At 49.6% G+C, this 16,744-nt stretch overlaps 1 protein-coding gene across 1 annotated transcript in view; it reads right to left on the reverse strand.

The window, feature by feature from the left end:
- Positions 1-216: 216 nt before the first annotated feature.
- Positions 217-16,744, reverse strand: part of CFAP91 (cilia and flagella associated protein 91) — a gene marked incomplete at its 5' end in the record, with an annotated part of 21,436 nt that continues 4,908 nt past the window's right edge. The window contains 7 exons of the mRNA XM_089667851.1: positions 217-580; positions 865-956; positions 3,513-3,661; positions 10,625-10,846; positions 12,339-12,485; positions 15,791-15,862; positions 15,940-16,056. Of these exons, the coding sequence (XP_089523977.1) occupies positions 462-580; positions 865-956; positions 3,513-3,661; positions 10,625-10,846; positions 12,339-12,485; positions 15,791-15,862; positions 15,940-16,056 (918 nt within the window). The remainder of the gene's footprint in view (positions 581-864; positions 957-3,512; positions 3,662-10,624; positions 10,847-12,338; positions 12,486-15,790; positions 15,863-15,939; positions 16,057-16,744) is intronic.

Raw genomic sequence — 16,744 nt, forward strand, 5'->3', positions numbered from 1 at the left:
GTGTCTCTGCCCCTCCCACAATGGGGAGATTTCCCTGCAGTAGTTGTGTCTCTGCCCCTCCCACAATGAGATTTCCCAGCAGTAGTTTGTGTCTCTGCCCCTCCCACATGGGGAGATTTCCCCGCCCCTCACATGAGGTGTCGGTCTCTGACAGGCGGACTCCTCCAGGATTCAGTGTACAGTTTGGAGGATCCAGTAGAAGAAATATCAATCGAATGATAAGAACGAATGAAGTTTATTTGCATCGTGTTCCAGGCACCCCAATACAAGAACCAAACTCTGCCCCGCCTCCCGACGTTCATACCAACCAATCAAATTTTTTTTTTCTAGTCCGGCTTTTGATTGGCTGTTATGGTCAGTATTGCTTCCAGTAACGTTGCTGTATATGAGGCGGATTGGTTGTAATCTTTGGATTGTGTCAGACGGTCGGGGTGGAGAATATGGCGTACCGCGGTGTTACGTCACTGCGCATCTTCCCCTTCTGTAGTCGGTTGGTGCGTCTCCGCGCTCAGTAAGGCCTCGGCATTTCCATGAATGATTCGATGGGCGGCCGCAAGGTGTCTCCGCTGGGAGTTCCTCACTGCAGGACAACAGAGAGAAAGGTTAATAGGAGACGAGGACCGCCCACTGACATCCCCCTGAAAAAGGGCGGAGCCATCTTTGTTCCGGCATCATCCAGGGTCACAACCTACTTCCTGGCCTGGGATGCCAGCTCAGAGATGACGCAGTTAAGTAAATCCCGGTGCCAGTGCAGTTCCTGGGTGTGTTCATAAATGTGTGACACAAATCAGCCCCTGCAGCAGCTTATCAAGGTTACACTGTACAGTCTGATCACTGGTGCCTCTGTATACAGGGAGCACTTACCTCTCCCCCGGACAGCTGTCTTCTGCATTTCTGGGATCAGAAAACTGTACACCAACTCCGCCACGATCTCCTCCGACTGCAGCTGGGTGCGGCTGTGGGAACGAGCGACAATGTTACTGCAGACATTATACTGACCCCCCCCCCCCGGGGCAAATATGGGCCCCCAGAGAGAAATATGTCAGGGGCCGCAGAGGAGTTCAGAGACCATTTATAAAGACAAAAGGCCCAAAATATCCATAAAGGGTCCTAGAGCAAGGAGGAGATAAATGATGCTGGGTGTCCTCCAGCCAGGAAATGGGGTGGAGCTCTATCTGATTGCTGCAGCTTCTAATGAACATTGTGAGAAGCTCCCAGTGTGCGATGATATCAGAGGAAGCCGTTTCAGTCCAGGGGAGGAGCCGGTACACCTGTACAAGACTGAAGGGGAGGAGCCGCTACACCTGTGCAAGACTGAAGGGGAGGAGCCGCTACACCTGTGCAAGACTGAAGGGGAGGAGCCGCTACACCTGTGGAAGACTAAAGGGGAGGAGCCAGTACACCTGTGGAAGACTAAAGGGGAGGAGCCAGTACACCTGTGGAAGACTAAAGGGGAGCAGCCAGTACACCTGTGCATGACTAAAGGGGAGGAGCCGGTACACCTGTGCATGACTAAAGGGGAGGAGCCGGTACACCTGTGCAAGACTAAGGGGAGGAGCCGGTACACCTGTGCAAGACTGAAGGGGAGGAGTCGGTACACCTGTGCAAGACTGAAGGGGAGGAGCCGGTACACTTGTGCAAGACTGAAGGGGAGGTGCTGGTACACCTGTGCAAGACTGAAGGGGAGGAGCCGGTACACCTGTGAAAGACTGAAGGGGAGGAGTCGGTACACCTGTGCAATTCTGAAGGGGAGGAGCCGGTACACCTGTGCAAGACTAAAGGGGAGGAGCCGGTACACCTGTGCAAGACTGAAGGGGAGGTACTGGTACACCTGTGCAAGACTGAAGGGGAGGAGCCAGCATACCTCTGCAAGACTGAAGGGGAGGAGCCGGTACACCTGTGCAAGACTGAAGGGGAGGAGCCGGTACACCTGTACAAGACTGGAGGGGAGGAGCCGGTACACCTGTACAAGACTGGAGGGGAGGAGCCGGCACACCTGTGCAAGACTGGAGGGGAGGAGCCGGCACACCTGTGCAAGACTGAAGGGGAGGAGCCGGCACACCTATGCAAGACTGAAGGGGAGGAGCCGGTACACCTGTGCAAGACTGAAGGGGAGGAGCCGGTACACCTGTGCAAGACTGAAGGGGAGGAGCTGGTACACCTGTGCAAGACTGAAGGGGAGGTGCCGGTACACCTGTGCAAGACTGAAGGGGAGGTGCTGGTACACCTGTGAAAGACTGAAGGGGAGGAGCCGGTACACCTGTGCAAGACTAAGGGGAGGAGCCGGTACACCTGTGCAAGACTGAAGGGGAGGAGTCGGTACACCTGTGCAAGACTGAAGGGGAGGAGCCGGTACACCTGTGCAAGACTGAAGGGGAGGTGCTGGTACACCTGTGCAAGACTGAAGAGGAGGAGCCGGTACACCTGTGCAAGACTGAAGAGGAGGAGCCGGTACACCTGTGAAAGACTGAAGGGGAGGAGTCGGTACACCTGTGCAATTCTGAAGGGGAGGAGCCGGTACACCTGTGCAAGACTAAAGGGGAGGAGCCGGTACACCTGTGCAAGACTGAAGGGGAGGTGCTGGTACACCTGTGCAAGACTGAAGGGGAGGAGCCAGCATACCTCTGCAAGACTGAAGGGGAGGAGCCGGTACACCTGTGCAAGACTGAAGGGGAGGAGCCGGCACACCTATGCAAGACTGAAGGGGAGGAGCCGGTACACCTGTGCAAGACTGGAGGGGAGGAGCCGGTACACCTGTGCAAGACTGGAGGGGAGGAGCCGGCACACCTATGCAAGACTGAAGGGGAGGAGCCGGTACACCTGTGCAAGACTGAAGGGGAGGAACCGGTACACCTGTGCAAGACTGAAGGGGAGGAGCTGGTACACTTGTGCAAGACTAAGGGGAGGAGCCGGTACACCTGTGCAAGACTGAAGGGGAGGTGCTGGTACACCTGTGCAAGACTGAAGGGGAGGAGCCGGTACACCTGTGAAAGACTGAAGGGGAGGAGTCGGTACACCTTTGCAAGACTGAAGGGGAGGAGCCGGTACACCTGTGCAAGACTGAAGGGGAGGTGCTGGTACACCTGTGCAAGACTGAAGGGGAGGAGCCGGTACACCTGTGAAAGACTGAAGGGGAGGAGTCGGTACACCTGTGCAATTCTGAAGGGGAGGAGCCGGTACACCTGTGCAAGACTAAAGGGGAGGAGCCGGTACACCTGTGCAAGACTGAAGGGGAGGTGCTGGTACACCTGTGCAAGACTGAAGGGGAGGAGCCGGTACACCTGTGAAAGACTGAAGGGGAAGAGTCGGTACACCTGTGCAAGACTGAAGGGGAGGAGCCGGTACACCTGTGCAAGACTGAAGGGGAGGAGTCGGTGCACCTGTGCACGACTGAGGGGGAGGAGCCAGTACACCTGTGCAAGACTGAAGGGGAGGCCGGAGGATGGATATAACATGGAGGCGGTACGTTGTGTCGGTGGCCGCCCCCCTCTGGGGATCAGCGGCTCCCTCACCTGCTCTCCATCTGGTAAGCGATATGATCGATCTCCTGAGCCCTGCGCTGGATCTCCTCCCGCGCCTGCTCCTCCGCCGTGTCCTGGGTGGCGCTGAGGATGACGTCCTCCAGGTAGGAGTTCACGGTGCTCTGGTGAATGTTCACAACCTGCCGGACACAACCACAGCCGTTCATTACGGGGAGCACAGGAGGTTCAACTCAACAACCGAAACTCTGAGGCCCCATTCACCCCGGAGAGATCTGCAGATCGGAGCTCAAAACGTTAAAAAAATGCTGAGGAGGAAAAAATAGGAATTATCCTCTGTGGAGCCGCTTCACCTCTCCACTCCAAGTTGCCTGAAGCTCAAAAAAGATTTGGAGCCACTTTTGTAGCTCGATTTGGGCCGATCGGTGCGGTTTTGAAGCTTTTTTTTTTCCCCCTCTATAGAAATACATTGAAACGCGCAATTCGTGGATTTTTTTTAGCGTTTTCAAGCATCATTCTGCTCAAATGCAACGATTAAGAAAAAAAAAATGAAATAAAATAATCATCATAATCAAATAAATAATATGCAATAATAAACAATAAAGAAATTAATTAATCAACCCCCAACCCCTGAACATTAACCCAACTAATAAAAAAAAAAAAAAAAAAAAAATTAAACTAACCCCTAACCTAAACCAAAAATAAATAAAAATTAATAAATGAATAAATAAACCCCTAACCTCTAACTTTAACCCCTAACCAAAAAATAAATAATAAATAAAAATCATATTCAATTAAATAAATATATAAACTAATTAATTAACCCCTAACCGAATAAATAATAAAATAACCCCCTAACCCGGACCAAAAAATAAATAAAAATGTATAAATTAATAAATAAACCCCTAACCTCTAACTTTAACCCCTAACCCTAACCAAAAAATAAATAAAAATAAATAATCATATTCAATTAAATAAATAATATATAAATGAATTAATTAACCCCTAACCGAATAAATAATAAAATAACCCCCTAACCCTAACTAAAAAATAAATAAAAATTAATAAATGAATAAACCTCTAACCTCTAACTTTAACCCCTAACCCTAACCAAAAAAAATAATAAATGAATATATAAATAATAATCATATTCAAATAAATATATAATATATAAACTAATTAATTAGCCCCTAACCGAATAAATAATAAAATAAAAAACCCCAAACCAATAAATAAATAAAAATGAATGAATGAATAAACCCCTAACCTCTAACTTTAACCCCTAACCCTAACCAAAAAATAATAAATGAATACATAAATAATAATCATTTTCAAATAAATTATATATAAACTAATTAATTAACCCCTAACCGAATAAATAATAAAATAAAAATAACCCCCTAACCCTAAACAATAAATAAATAAAAATGAATGAATGAATAAACCCCAAACCTCTAACTTTAACCCCTAACCCTAACCAAAAAAATAATACATAAATAATAATCATATTAAAAATAAATATTATTATTATACAGGATTTATGGCTCCAACAGTTTGCTCAGCGCTTTACAATATAACGGGAGACAATACAGCAACAATACAGTTCAAAACAAGAGGGATAGGAGGGCCCTGATCCTGGGAGCTTACAATCTAAATAATATATAAACTAATTCATTAACCCCTAACTGAATAAATAATAAAATAACACCCTAACCCTAACCAAAAAATAAATAAAAATTAATAAATGAATAAATAAACCCCTAACCTCTAACAAAAACAAAAATTAATAATGTTTTATTTGTAATAAATATTAAAATTTAGTAAATAATTAATCATTGTAATAATAAATAATGTTAAATAAACAAACCCTTAAACTTAAGCTCTAACCCTCACAAAAATAAAAATAAATAAATATTACATGTTTTATTTATTTGTAATAAATAATAATCAACAAATAATAAATAATAAATAAACCTCTAACCCCAACTAAGGAATAATAATAAAGATTCATAGGACCTCTACTACTCCAAGGGCCCAATCCACATCCATCCAGGAACCTTCTCACTGATCCCCCTGACCCCACAGCAAGGCCCTTTCACATGTTCTGTAGCGTGCTTCCTTCCTTCTGTCTTGGGCCCCTCCCCCACGATGGCGGAACGCCAGGGCCCAATCGTAAGTTTGCAACGATGTAGTTCCGCCACTGCTTACCTGCGTGATGCTGACCTGGATTGACCTGACTACTCTCTCCCTCCTGCCTGCCAAGACCTCTACCTGACCAGACCACTCTCTTGTCTCGTGAGCAATCTCCACACTGTACCCTTTCCACTCCAGCCACCCCCTTGGTGGGGTGATCCTGAGGGCCACAACCTGGTGCTCAAAGTAAACCGGGAGCACTAGGGTTCTGAAGGCATCTCCACCATCAGGAGCTCTGGTGGAGACCACTTGCCACTTAGAATCCCCACCATCGATGAGCCTGGGTCACCAGCCATGGGACGCCCTAACAGAATGTTAAGAGCCACATAGAAGGGCCAACTCCATATTAATGGCCATGGTTTTAGAATCAGATGTCCAACAAGCTCCTATAGGTGTGAGGGTCAGGAGTCTCCAGGCATTGGCCATACAGTGTAGTATATGGGGCCTCTTTTAGATCTTGCACTGGGTTGAAGGAACCTTTAGCTACACAGACACATTCCAGAGAATTGCGTACAATGAGGGAATTCCACATGGGTCAGGCTTGTCCCAACCTGCTTATCGAGGTCTGTTCTGTCTGCAATGCAGGAAATCCACCTCGACTGTCTGCCTCCGATCAATGGCGGTTGACTGATAAGTCCCATCTATGAGGACTGAGGTCAGACTGGAGTTTTCTGGCTGCACATAGGTACAGTAGGCCTCATCAGATATATCATTGTTGCAGCTGAGCCAGTACTGGATAGGCCGAATTATCCTCCTCCGGTATGGTAGAGATATTTCCGATCCATTCTGCTACGCTTAATATATTCGATCTTTCTGAGTTATGCTTTATAGCTTGCAACCCTCTCTTTTTGCCTTGTAGACATCAACCAAATGGTGATGGAAGCTACATGATAATGCCACAAGTATTGGGCCCCCGGCCTTTCCACACACATGACCTTTAATGGCCTCCCAGTCTTATTCTGTAGGGTTCAATATTGGTCGGCCGGCCTTTCCACGCACATGACCTTCAATGGCCTCGCAGTCTTAGTCTGTAGGGTTCAATATTGAGTTGGCCCCGCCCTTTTCACACACATGACCTTTAATGTCCTCTCAGTCTTAGTCCGTAGGGTTCAATATTGGTCGTCCGGCCTTTCCACGCACATGACCTTCAATGGCCTCCCAGTCTTAGTCCGTAGGGTTCAATATTGAGTTGGCCCCGCCCTTCCCACACACATAACCTTTAATGGCCTCCCAGTCTTAGTCCGTAGAGTTCAATATTGAGTTGGCCCCGCCCTTCCCACACACATGACCTTTAATGGCCTCCCAGTCTTGGTCCGTAGGGTTCAATATTGCGTTGGCCCCGCCCTTTGCAGCTATAACAGCTTCAACTCTTCTGGGAAGGCCGTCCACAAGGTTTAGGAGGGTGTCTATGGGAAGGTTGGACCATTCTTCCAGAAGCACATTTGTCAGGTCAGGCACTGATGTCGGGGGAGGAGGCCTGGCTCGCAGTCTCCGCTCTAATTCATCCCAAAGGTGTTCTATGGGGTTGAGGTCAGGACTCTGTGCAGGACAGTCAAGTTCCTCCACCCCAAACTGGCTCCTCCATGTCTTTATGGACCTTGCTTTGTGCACTGGTGTGCAGTCATGTTGGAACAGGAAGGGGCCATCCCCAAACTCTTCCCACAAAGTTGGGAGCATGAAATTGTCCAAAATGTCGCCTTAAGAGTTCCCTTCACTGGAACTAGGGGGCCAAGCCCAACCCCTGAAAAACAACCTCACACCATAATCCCCCCTCCACCAAACTTTACACTTGGCACAATACAGTCAGTCAAGTATCGTTCTCCTGGCAACTGCCAAACCCAGTCACGTCCATCGGATTGCCAGACAGAGAAGTGTGATTGGTCACTCCAGAGAACATGTCTCCTCTGCTCTAGAGTCCAGTGGTGGCATGCTTTACACCACGGCATCCGACGCTTTGCATTGCACTTGGTGATGGAAGGCTTGGATGCAGCTGCTCGGCCATGGAAACCCATTCCATGAAGCTCTCTACGCACTGTTGTTGGGCTCATCTGAAGGCCACACCAAGTTTGGAGGTCTTTAGCTATTGACTCTGCAGACAGTTGGCGACTTCTGCGCACTGTGCGCTTCAGCATGCGCTGACCCCGCCCTGTCATGTGACGTGGCCTACCTCTTGGTGGCTGAGTGGCTGTTGTTCCCAGTTGCTTCCACTTTGTTATAATCCCACTAACAGTTGAGCGTGGAATATTTAGTAGCCAGGAAATGTCACGGATGGACTTATTGCCCAGGAGGCCACCTATCACGGGACCACGCTTGGAATCACTGAGCTCCTGAGAGCGACCCATTCTTTCACCAATGTTTGTAGAAGCCGTCTGCATGCCTGGGGGCTTGATTGTATACACCTGTGTCCATGGAGGGGATTGGAACACCTGAATCACATGATATGGAGGGGATTGGAACACATGAATCACATGATATGGAGGGAATTGGAACACCTGAATCACATGATTGGGAGGGGATAGGAACACCTGAATCACATAATTGGGAGGGGATTGGAACACCTGAATCACATGATTGGGAGGGCGGGGCCAATACTATTCACAATATTCATGTACAGCCATTCTTTGCAACAAAGATCACGTTCGGTTGTCCCCTCCATGGCCACAGGTGTATAAAATCAAGCCTCTAGGCATGCAGACTGCTTTTTTTCTTGGGAGGGTGCATGTGATCAGCACAGGGCCAATCAGCACTGTCCAAACAGGGGGTCAGGGGTGTTGCAGCCTCATTGGCCAGTCAGAGGAGTTTGCAAACTCCTCCTACAAGCTTTAACCAGTGCTCTGCTGGACACTGATAGAAGTCACAAGACTGCTGATGAGAAAAGGTATTTAGCAGTTTATATTTACAAAAATAATTGCATTTCCATGTTCTGTGCACTGTGAGAGAGTGAATATAGTGAATGCGGGGTCCGGAGAGAGCGGATATAGTGAATGCGGGGTCCGGGGAGAGCGGATATAGTGAATGCGGGGTCCGGGGAGAGCGGATATAGTGAATGCGGGGTCCGGGGAGAGCGGATACAGTGAATGCGGGGTCCGGGGAGAGCGGATACAGTGAATGCGGGGTCCGGGGAGAGCGGATACAGTGAATGCGGGGTGCGGGGAGAGCGGATACAGTGAATGCGGGGTACGGGGAGAGCGGATACAGTGAATGCGGGGTGCGGGGAGAGCGGATAAAGTGAATGCGGGGTGCGGGGAGAGCGGATACAGTGAATGCGGGGTGCGGGGAGAGCGGATACAGTGAATGCGGGGTGCGGGGAGAGCAGATACAGTGAATGCGGGGTGCGGGGAGAGCGGATACAGTGAATGCGGGGTGCGGGGAGAGCGGATACAGTGAATGCGGGGTGCGGGGAGAGCGGATACAGTGAATGCGGGGTGCGGGGAGAGCGGATACAGTGAATGCGGGGTGCGGGGAGAGCGGATACAGTGAATGCGGGGTGCGGGGAGAGCGGATACAGTGAACGCGGGGTGCGGGGAGAGCGGATACAGTGAACGCGGGGTGCGGGGAGAGCGGATACAGTGAACGCGGGGTCCGGGGAGAGCGGATACAGTGAACGCGGGGTCCGGGGAGAGCGGATACAGTGAACGCGGGGTCCGGGGAGAGCGGATACAGTGAACGCGGGGTCCGGGGAGAGCGGATACAGTGAACGCGGGGTCCGGGGAGAGCCGATACAGTGAACGCGGGGTCCGGGGAGAGCCGATATAGTGAACGCGGGGTCCGGGGAGAGCCGATATAGTGAACGCGGGGTCCGGGGAGAGCCGATATAGTGAACGCGGGGTCCGGGGAGAGCCGATATAGTGAACGCGGGGTCCGGGGAGAGCCGATATAGTGAACGCGGGGTCCGGGGAGAGCCGATATAGTGAACGCGGGGTCCGGGGAGAGCCGATATAGTGAACGCGGGATCCGGGGAGAGCGGATATAGTGAACGCGGGGTCCGGGGAGAGCGGATATAGTGAATGCGGGGTCCGGGGAGAGCGGATACAGTGAATGCGGGGTCCGGGGAGAGCGGATACAGTGAATGCGGGGTCCGGGGAGAGCGGATATAGTGAATGCGGGGTCCGGGGAGAGCGGATATAGTGAATGCGGGGTCCGGGGAGAGCGGATATAGTGAATGCGGGGTCCGGGGAGAGCGGATATAGTGAATGCGGGGTCCGTGGAGAGCGGATATAGTGAATGCGGGGTCCGGGGAGAGCGGATATAGTGAACGCGGGGTCCGGGGAGAGCGGATATAGTGAACGCGGGATCCGGGGAGAGCGGATATAGTGAACGCGGGGTCCGGGGAGAGCGGATATAGTGAATGCGGGGTCCGGGGAGAGCGGATATAGTGAATGCGGGGTCCGGGGAGAGCGGATATAGTGAATGCGGGGTCCGGGGAGAGCGGATATAGTGAATGCGGGGTCCGGGGAGAGCGGATATAGTGAATGCGGGGTCCGGGGAGAGCGGATACAGTGAATGCGGGGTCCGGGGAGAGCGGATATAGTGAATGCGGGGTCCGGGGAGAGCGGATATAGTGAATGCGGGGTCCGGGGAGAGCGGATATAGTGAATGCGGGGTCCGGGGAGAGCGGATATAGTGAATGCGGGGTCCGGGGAGAGCAGATATAGTGAATGCGGGGTCCGGGGAGAGCGGATACAGTGAATGCGGGGTCCGGGGAGAGCGGATACAGTGAATGCGGGGTCCGGGGAGAGCGGATATAGTGAATGCGGGGTCCGTGGAGAGCGGATATAGTGAATGCGGGGTCCGGGGAGAGCGGATATAGTGAATGCGGGGTCCGGGGAGAGCGGATATAGTGAATGCGGGGTCTGGGGAGAGCGGATATAGTGAATGCGGGGTCCAGGGAGAGCGGATATAGTGAATGCGGGGTCTCTCCGTTCAGACCTGACCCCCACCCCTGCACTTACCTGTCGGAAGATCTCGTCCTCCTCCCGTCTCCTCCGCTCCTCCACCTGTCTCCTCCCGCTTTCCTCCGCTTCTCGGATGCGTCGGTGGCGTTCGGCGAGCATGGCGAATGCGTGGATTCTGCGTTCTTCTTGCAGGCGGACGAGCTCTTTTGAGAGGAAGTCGAACATATCTGAGAGGACCTCCCCCTCCATCCGGGACAGGTGCTCCTCCTGCACTGCGGCCTGCGGGGGAAGACACACCAGCCAATGAATACTGAACAATCAATCATGACGATATTTTTACCGCTGGACCTGCTGCTTTATTTATTAATGAACCGCTTGACTTCTGGAAAGTTTTACCCTCCTCACGACTGGGCATTTTTTGCTATTCGGCACTGCGCTACTTTAACTGGCAATTGCGTGGTCATGCAACACTGCACCCAAAAAAAATTTATGTCAGTTTTTTCCCACAAAGAGAGATTTTTTTTGGTCTTTGTTTTGTAAACACGGAACTCTGTGCTGGGATTGGACGCAGCCGATCAGCTGATTTCATTGGCGGAAACTTTCTGATAAACTGTGTCCAATCACAGCATGGGTCACAGGGAGTGCGCATGCCCACGCGTCCAAAAGCAGGCAGCAACGTACATGTATGTTGCCTGGCCTGCGGCTGCCACCCGCTTGCAGTGCTATGAGTGGATGGCAAGGGTTTAAAGGGGACCTCCCCCCATGTCCAGGAAAATAAAGCCTCATGCACAGACTCTTCCTGGTTTGTGCCGCCATCTTTGTTTTCTTCATCATTGGGAGTTGCTTGACTTTTCCAGGTTCCTGCCACTATCTTTGTTTTTTTTTTCATCATTGGGAGTTGGCTGACTCTTCCTGGTTCGTGCCGCCATCTTTGTTTTTTTCCTCATTGGGAGTTGGCTGACTCTTCCTGGTTTGTGCCGCCATCTTTGTATTTTTCCTCATTGGGAGTTGGCTGACTCTTCCTGGTTCGTGTCACCATCTTTGTTTTCTTCCTCATTGGGAGTTGGCTGATTCTTCCTGGTTCGTGCTGCCATCTTTGTTTTTTTCGTCTTCGGGAGTTGGCTGACTCTTCCTGGTTCATGCCGCCATCTTTGTTTTTTTCATCATTGGGAGTTGGCTGAGTCTTCGTGGTTCGTGCCGCCATGTTTGTTGTTTTCATCATTGGGAGTCAACTGACTCTTCCTGGTTCTTGCTGCTGGCCCCCTGATGACGCAGTGCCAAATCTCGCACATCCCCATCACATGTTGCCATAGTGTTGGGAAATCTCTGCCTTCAGCCTCCTGGCATACATGTCAAGCATTTCAGAAGGCTGTAGGGCCATAGGTGGCAAACTCTCGTAAGATCTCCCAACACTATGGCATTACAAGGAGCCAATCAGTTCATGAACTCCCAAGAAGCATTTTGACTGGAGGAGTGGGCAGAGTCACAGGCCAGGGGTGTGTCCCAGGAGACCCGGGCTCACGGGAAGTAGGTGGAATGATGCTGGCCATCAGAATGAGGACATCTAGTAGCGGAAAAAAAAAGTACCTTCTGATTGAAGCTGGTTTTGTGGATTTTATCTTTTTATCGGGCGGTTTATTTTTATCTTATTTTTGATTTCTGCTTTAACTGAGCTGGATCTGGGGAATTTTTTTTTTGGTTGGGGGGGGGGGATTTGTCTACTGGTCTCCTTTCCTAAAAAGAAAGATGAATAAAGTCAGTGGACACGTACTTTGTGCTTGTCCAGTTCCCGCTGACGCTGTAAGGTCAGGGTCTCCTCTCTGCCCTCATTCTTCAGCAGTTGCCCCTCCTCCTGCAGAGCGTGTGTGGTGCGCAGTTCACGGATCAGCTCCAGACGCTTCTCCTTCCCCTCAAACATCTAGAAAGAAATGGAGAACAATGGATCAGATATGAGAGAACGGGATAAGACTTCCTTACTGAGGTGTACGTTTATTAAGCAGAGATTATTTATCTCATTTCAGTTCTCAGGGAGAAGTCTTCTCCTCCGTCCCAGTTTATGAAGCGGAGAACATTTGTCCTCGGAAGGAGAGGAGACGTTTTTCTCAGATCTCCTGAGATAATTGTGTGATTACAAATCACCGGAGTTTAAACCGCGAAACCAAAAGTTAAAACGACCATGCAATAGCGTGAAATTAATACTGCTACTTTTGAACGCACATTTTGACTCATTTTTATTGTGTTGAGATCCTCCGAGAGACACTTCTCCCAAACATTCAAGAAGAGTTTGGTGAGGAACAATGCCTTCTCCAGCATGATGGAGCATCTTGCCAGAAGGAAAAAGTGATCACTAAGTGGCTTGGGGAACCAAACATCATAATTTTGGGTCCATGGCCAGGAATCTCCCGAGACCTTCATCCCATTGAGAACTTGTGGTCAATCCTCAAGAGGTGGGTGAAAAAAAAAAAAAAAAAGGAAACACTACAAACTCTAACCAACTCCAAGCATTGATGATGCAAGAATAGGCTGCCATCAGTCAGGAGGTGGCTCAGACGTTGATGGACAGCATGCCACGGGGAATCGCAGAGGTCTTGCAAAAGAAGGGTCAACACTGCAAATATTGACTCTTTGCATAAACTTCATGTCATTGTGAAGAAAAGCCTTAGACACTTATGGAATGCTTGTCATTATACTTCAGTCTACCAGAGTAACATGTGACACAAAGATAGAAAAACATGGAAGCAGAAGACTTTGTGAAAATTAATATTTGTGTCATTCTCAAAATGTTTGGCCAGGGTTGTACGTACATGGCTTTTCCAGCATGATGGAGAACCTTGCTGTAAGGCAAAAGTGATCACTAAGTCCTTGTCGGGAGAAGAAAAGGAGAGAGCTACCATCAATCCTGTGTCATGCCAACAGTAAAGCCTCCTGAGACCATTCATGTGTGGGGTCGCTTCTCAACCAAGGCAGTGGGCTTACTCACAAGAACACAGCCATGAATAAAGAATGGTACAAAAACATCCTCCGAGAGTAACTTCTCCCAACCATCCAAGGACAGTATGGTGAAAAACAAAGCATTCTCCAGCATGATGGAGCACCTTGCCATAAGGCAAAAGTCAAAACTAGGTCCTTGTCTGGAGAAGAAAAGGAGAGAGCTACCATCAGTCCTGTGTCATGCCAACAGTAAAGCCTCCTGAGACCATTCATGTGTGGGGTCGCTTCTCAGCCAAGGCAGTGGTTCACTCACAAGAACACAGCCATTGAATAAAGAATGGTCCAAAAACATCCTCAGAGAGCAACTTCTCCCAACCGTCCAAGAAGAGTTTGGTGAGGAACAATGCCTATTCCAGCATGATGGAGAACCTTGCCATAAAGCAAAAAGTCATAACTAAGTCCTTGTCCGGAGAAGAAAAGGTGAGCGCTACCATCAGTCCTGTGTCATGACAACAGTAAAGCCTCCTGAGACCATTCATGTGTGGGGTCGCTTCTCAGCCAAGGAAGTGGGCTCACTCACAAGAACACAGCCATGAATAAAAAATGGTCCAAAAACACCCTCCGAAAGCAACTTCTCCCAACCATCCAAGGACAGTTTGGTGAAAAACAAAGCATTCGCCAGCATGATGGAGCACCTTGCCATAAGGCAAAAGTCAAAACTAGGTCCTTGTCTGGAGAAGAAAAGGTGAGAGCTACCATCAGTCCTGTGTCATGCCAACAGTAAAGCAACCTGAGACCATTCATGTGTGAGGTCGCTTCTCAGCCAAGGGACTGGGCTCACTCACAAGAACACATCCATGAATAAAGAATGGTACAAAAACATCCTCCGAGAGCAACTTCTCCCAACCATCTAAGAAGAGTTTGGTGAGGAAAATTGCCTTCTCCAGCATGATGGAGCACCTTGAAATAAGGAAAAAGTGATTACTAAGTGGCTTGGGGAACCAAACATCAAAATTTTGGGTCCATGGCCAGGAAACTCCCCAGATATTTCCCATTGAGAACTTGTGGTCAAACCTCAAGAGACGGGTGAACAAAAAAAAAAACAAAACAAAAAAAAAAAAAGCACCACAAACTGACCAACTCTCAGCATTGATGCAAGAATGGGCTGCCACCAGTCAGGAGGTGGCCCAGACGTTGATGGACAGCATGCCACGGGCAATCAATTGCAGAGGTCTTGGAAAAGAAGGGTCAACACTGCAAATATGGACTCTGCATAAACTTCATGTGATTGTGAAGAAAAGCCTTAGACACTTATGGAATGGTTGTCATTCTACTTCAGTCTACCAGAGTAACATCTGACAGAAAGATCGAAAAACACGGAAGCAGAAGACTTTGTGAAAATTAATATTTGTGTCATTCTCAAAACATTTGGCCAGGGTTGTACGTACATGCCTTTTCCAGCATGATGGTGCACCTTGCCATAAGGCAAAAGTGATCACTAAGTCCTTGTCGGGAGAAGAAAAGGTGAGAGCTACCATCAGTCCCCTGTCATGCCAACAGTAAAGCCTCCTGAGACCATTCATGTGTGAGGTTGCTTCTCAGCTAAGGGAGTGGGCTCACTCACAAGAACACAGCCATGAATAAAGAATGGTCCAAAAACATCCTCCGAGAGCAACTTCTCCCAACCATCCAAGAAGAATTTGGTGAGGAACAATGCCGTCTCCAGCATGATGGAGCACCTTGCCATCAGGAAAAAGTGATCACTAAATGGCTTGGGGAACCAAACACCGAACTAATGGGTCAATGGCCAGGAAACTCCCCAGACCTTCATCCCGTTGAGAACATGTGGTCGAACCTCAAGAGAAGGGTGAACAAACAAAAAAACCCACTACAAACTCTAACCAACTCCAAGCACTGATGATGCAAGAATGGTCTGCCACCAGTCAGGAGGTGGCCCAGACGTTGATGGACAGCATGCCACGGGGAATCAGAGGTCTTGAGAAAGAAGGGTCAACAGTACAAATATTGACTCTTTCATGTCATTGTGAAGAAAAGCCTTAGCCACTTATGGAATGATTGTCATTCTACTTCAGTATTCTAGAGGAACATCTGACAAAAAGATCGAAAACCATGGAAGCAGAAGACTTTGGCCAGGGCTGTACGTGCAACACGCAGGAACATGTGGACACTTGGCTCTGCCACAACGGCATGGTATCTGCAACAAATAAATGGGTATTAATGTAAGAAAAATGCGTGGGCCTATAGGAGGCTGACTGAGGAGTGACACCCTACCATGTTCTGTGTCGCCCGTCCCCGGATTAATTTCTGTATGAAGATGACAGCCAGCTCCTTCTGCTCCTCACCCTGGAAAGAGAAGAATAAGATGGTGAAAAAGTGAAGAAGGAATGGAATCACAGGGGCTGGCATTAGAAGAGGCTCACCTCCGGAGGTTCCGGGACTCTGGGGGTGGCGGGCCGGGGAGCTGGCTTCTCAATCTTCTGTAGGAAGCGGAGTGGCTTCTCAGGCTGCGGAGAGTGACTCTTCATTTTCAGCAAGGCCTGAGGGACATAGAAAGGTCGTTACATGGGACCGTCGTTAGGACACCATGGATGAGGAAGGAGAGCAGTGCCGGCACCGATTTGTAGACGCCAATATGGAGGCCGTCACCCTGAGATTAGTCCTCCTAACGCCATCCCTGACTCTTCCTAACCAGCCCTTCCCCCTCCTCTCCAGCCGGCTTCTTCAACTGAAACACCTGCGGCTTGCAATTGAAGGGGGACTCTGATGGGGATACTGGACGTAAGGGGGACAACTCTGATGGGGACACCGGATGTAAGGGGGACAACTCCGACGGGGACACCGGATGTAAGGGGGACAACTTTGACGGGGACACCGGATGTAAGGGGGACAACTCCGATTGGGATACCGGATGTAAGGGGGACAACTTTGATGGGGTCACCAGATGTAAAGGGGACATCTCTGCTGGGGTTCACCTGATGTAACGGGGACTCTGATGGGGACACTTAATATAAGAGGGACTCTGATGGGTACACCTAATGTAAAGGGGTTCTAATGGGGACACCTAATGTAAGAGAGGCTCTGATGGGGACCCTGATGCACGGGGGACTCTGGAGGAGAACCTTATGTACAGAGCATTCTGATGGGTACCCTAATGTAATGGGGAACTCCAATGGAGACCCTGATGTAAAGGGGACTGATAGGGATTCTAATGTGCAGGGGACTGAT

The sequence above is a fragment of the Staurois parvus genome, unplaced genomic scaffold, assembly GCF_062004578.1.
Source record: "Staurois parvus isolate SC_StPar_1 unplaced genomic scaffold, SC_StPar_1.0 ptg003619l, whole genome shotgun sequence".
NCBI lineage: Eukaryota > Metazoa > Chordata > Amphibia > Anura > Ranidae > Staurois > Staurois parvus.